Here is a 4,279-nt window from a genome sequence, read left to right as displayed (position 1 = left end):
AATAACTTATTTTTATTCTCGTACATCAAGAAAAATATATGATTAACTAGTATCTTCGGAAACGTCTTTTGGTGAAGACTTGTTGTGGGAGGAGTCTCTATCGGAATGGAAAACGTGTAAAATCAACCTGTAGAACATGTTGAAAAACACTGACAATTTTTTTAATGATAAATATTCACATTTTCATTTTTAGACACGAATTATTTATAGTACACCTCGCATTACTCAATTTAAAACAGTTACATTTTTCTGTTCTAGATATTGTTGTGTTGAAAATATTATATTCTATTTCATACTTTTTAAACAATTTCAAAAAGTTTATTATATTTATTAAATAAAAGACAATGTAGTTCAAGTTCCAAAAGTGTTTTTAAATATAATTAAAAAGTTTATTTCTTACACCTATGTCTCTTTTCCGTAGACCAAACAAAAACTTAGAAATTTCTCACAACGAATGTGTTAGGTGTCAATGTCTTGATAAACCATCATATAATTAGAAAATTAATTTTAAAGTCTACAAAGTAAATACCAACAGTTTAGTCTCGCCCATTAATTAAAATCAGGGTTATAACATCGATATTTTGGCTGAATATTCCTAATGTTAGTGGGGGCATTTACAACAGACAAAACTATAATTAAAAGCTGGTAGTAAAATCCAAAATAGACTTTCTTTTTTTAAATAAAAAATAATTATATTTTTAAAGAATATTTGTGAAAGTTTATTAAAGGCTTTGTTAACGGTTTTTAAGGACTATAAAAAAACTTTATGCGTGGATTTTTAAAGACTATTTTTCAAGCTCTATTCATTCTATGTTTAGGCGTGATTATTGGTTTTAGGCGTGATTATTGGTTTTAGGCGTGTATTTTCAAAATAATATATTTCAAGGACTACTTAAGGCTTTAGAATATTTTTCAAGGACTATTAAAGGCTTTAGGTGTGGATATTTTTACGAATATTTTTCAAGGACTACTGAATGTTTGGGGGTAGATTTTGGCAAAGATTACTGGCGTCTTTAGGATTGGTTTTTAAGGACTTAAAAGCTTTAGGTGTGGGGTTTTTCATGTAATATTGAAGGCTGTGGGCGTTGATTTTTTTCAATAACTATTAAGACTTATGGAATGGATTTTTTCAAGAATTACTGACGGCTTTAGGATTGACGTTTTAAGCACTATTTAAGGCTGTGGGCGTTGATTTTTTTCAAGAACTATTAAAGACTTTAGGCGTGGATTTTTTCCAAGGATTATTGAAGGCTTTGGGTGTGGATTTTTTCAAGGACTATTGAAGGCTTTAGGCGTGGATTTTTCAAGGACTATAGATGGCTTTAGGCATGGGTTTTTCAAGGAATATTGAAGGTTTTAGGCGTGGATTTTTCAAGGAATATTGAAGGCTTTGGTCGTTTTTTTATGCACTTTTGCATGCATGTTTTTTTCAAATGACTATTTTTCAAGGTCCATCTAGGCGGTGAGTTTAAAATGAATATTTTTCAAGGTCCATCAGTAGCTTCAGGCGTGGATTTTTAAACCAGTTTTTTCAAGGTACATCAGTGGCTCTAAGCGGGGATTTTAAAAGAAATATTTTTCAAGGTCCATCAGTGGCTTTAAGGGGGGATTTTAAAAGGAATATTTTTCAAGGTCCATCAGTGGTTTCAGGCGTGGATTTTTAAACCAGGTTTTTCAAAGTATATCACTGGCTCTAAGCGGGGATTTTAAAAGAAATATTTTTCAAGGTTCATCAGTGGCTCTAAGCGTGGATTTTTAAAAATTAAATTTTTTTCAAGGTCCATTAATGGCTTTAGGCGTGGATTTTTTAATGGATTTTTCAGTGTCCATCAGTGCCTTCAGGTGTGGACTTTTAAATTATTTTTTTTTTCAAGGTCCATCAATGGCTTTAGGCGTGGATTTTTTAATGATTTTTTTCAACGTCCATAAATGTTCAAGAATATTGTTTTTCAGGACTATTAGTATTTTTTTTTTCTCGACATTAAAACATTATATTTATGGTTGAATATTTAGAACTTAATCCATTTTGCACTTCAACTTAAATGCTATCATATCCTCGTATATAAATAAGTGACAAAATACGCAAACAATTCAGTTCAAAATTTATTGTGAATATAATCAGTCATTTAAGAAAATGTCCGACGAATTGAATACCAAAGCCCTGTTTAAAACCCATTATGTGGTATGGCGTATTTTGGGCATGTTACCTCCGAAAAAATATCGTACTCTATATTGGATGTATTCAGCGGTGTTTAACATTTCCATTACAATTGGATACCCACTACATTTAATAGTGGGTCTATTTGCCAGTAACAATGCCTATGAATTCTTTCAAAACATGGCCATCAACTTAACTTGTGCCTTTTGTACCATGAAAACCATTGCAATTTGGTGGCGTTTTGACAAAGTCGATATTATGTTTGAAATTATTCAGCGACAAGATGACCGTGTTCGCACTCAGGAAGAAATGTCCTTTCTTCGGAAAATGGTACATCCGCCGACTAAAAGGATAATTCTGACATTCACAATTTTGTGTAGCATCATAGCGGTGTCAAGTGAATCTACCGTCTTGTTTAATGGACTAATGGGTAATTGGACTCTGATGCATAAGGGCTACTTTCCTTTTGACATTTTTGAGAATACAAGGAATTACATAATTGCCCATTTATATCAAATTATTGGTCTATCCTATATGATTTTGCAAAATGTGGTCAACGATACCTTTGCACCTGCACACTTGTGCCTGCTACGTGGTCAGGTGCAAATGCTGAATATTCGTATTGGAAAAATTGGTCACGATTCGAAGAAAGGAAGTGCCGAAAATAATCAAGAATTACTGGAATGCATCAAGGTGCACAAGGACCTGCTGGAGTAAGTGAAGATAAATTCTGACTTATTTTTATAAATTCCCTTAATTATTTTATTTTTTATTTTTCAGATACCACCACCAATTGGAGGAAATAATTTCCGTGTATATGTTTTTCCAAATTATGGTGGGCGCGTTCAATATGTGCATCATTTTGGTATTCATTATACTCTTCGTCAAGGACATCTTCACCCTGCTCTACTACACTTTCTATTTTATTGGTGTCATTTTTGAATTGCTTCCCGGTTGCTATTATGGCACTCTGTTGGAAGATGAATTTCATGAGCTGACCTATGCATTGTTCACCTGTAATTGGCCTGAGCAAGATGTGGAATTTCGAAAGAATCTTCGTATAATTGCCGAACATACTACACGTCGTGTTTACGTTACTGCATGGCTATTTCGTGTGAACAACAATGCTTTCATTTTAGCTTGTAAAAATGCATATGCTTTATTCGCACTTGTCATGAATATTAAGTAAAAATGTCAGATTCGAAAATATTTTCGAATATCAGGAAGTAAAAATATTATAGAATTTTACCTGCACACTTGTGCCTGCTACGTGGTCAGGTGCAAATGCTGAATATTCGTATTGGAAAAATTGGTCACGATTCGAAGAAAGGAAGTGCCGAAAATAATCAAGAATTACTGGAATGCATCAAGGTGCACAAGGACCTGCTGGAGTAAGTGAAGATAAATTCTGACTTATTTTTATAAATTCCCTTAATTATTTTATTTTTTATTTTTCAGATACCACCACCAATTGGAGGAAATAATTTCCGTGTATATGTTTTTCCAAATTATGGTGGGCGCGTTCAATATGTGCATCATTTTGGTATTCATTATACTCTTCGTCAAGGACATCTTCACCCTGCTCTACTACACTTTCTATTTTATTGGTGTCATTTTTGAATTGCTTCCCGGTTGCTATTATGGCACTCTGTTGGAAGATGAATTTCATGAGCTGACCTATGCATTGTTCACCTGTAATTGGCCTGAGCAAGATGTGGAATTTCGAAAGAATCTTCGTATAATTGCCGAACATACTACACGTCGTGTTTACGTTACTGCATGGCTATTTCGTGTGAACAACAATGCTTTCATTTTAGCTTGTAAAAATGCATATGCTTTATTCGCACTTGTCATGAATATTAAGTAAAAATGTCAGATTCGAAAATATTTTCGAATATCAGGAAGTAAAAATATTATAGAATTTTACGTGTTGCAGTTAGTTTTTCCGCATTTTGGGGAGCATGAAAACGTGTTTCCAACAAATTTTGGAGTAATTTAATATTTTGAACTCACATTAAGTAGAAAATGTTCCTAACAAAAATGATCAACATTGGCCCATGTTTCCGGGCAGCCACCATATAATGCTAACCCACTAGTCGGTATTTTTAGTGTTTTGGGCAA

General features: G+C 33.3%; 1 protein-coding gene across 1 annotated transcript; it reads left to right on the top strand.

Annotated features, from left to right (window-relative positions):
• Positions 1 to 2,134: 2,134 nt before the first annotated feature.
• Positions 2,135 to 3,852, top strand: LOC133337460 (odorant receptor 33a-like; the record flags this gene model as incomplete). Its single annotated transcript, XM_061545679.1, has 4 exons — positions 2,135 to 2,871; positions 2,939 to 3,343; positions 3,400 to 3,549; positions 3,617 to 3,852. Coding segments are annotated over exons 1-4 (1,528 nt in total), but the record flags the coding sequence as incomplete, so codon positions are not given.
• Positions 3,853 to 4,279: the final 427 nt, after the last annotated feature.

The sequence above is a fragment of the Musca vetustissima genome, unplaced genomic scaffold (assembly GCF_032173495.1).
Source record: "Musca vetustissima isolate MV318-11 ecotype Yass unplaced genomic scaffold, APGP_CSIRO_Mvet_v1 utg75811, whole genome shotgun sequence".
NCBI classification, from domain to species: domain Eukaryota; kingdom Metazoa; phylum Arthropoda; class Insecta; order Diptera; family Muscidae; genus Musca; species Musca vetustissima.
The sequence above is the reverse complement of the archived record's forward strand: the minus strand, read 5'-3'. Positions and strand labels throughout refer to the sequence as shown.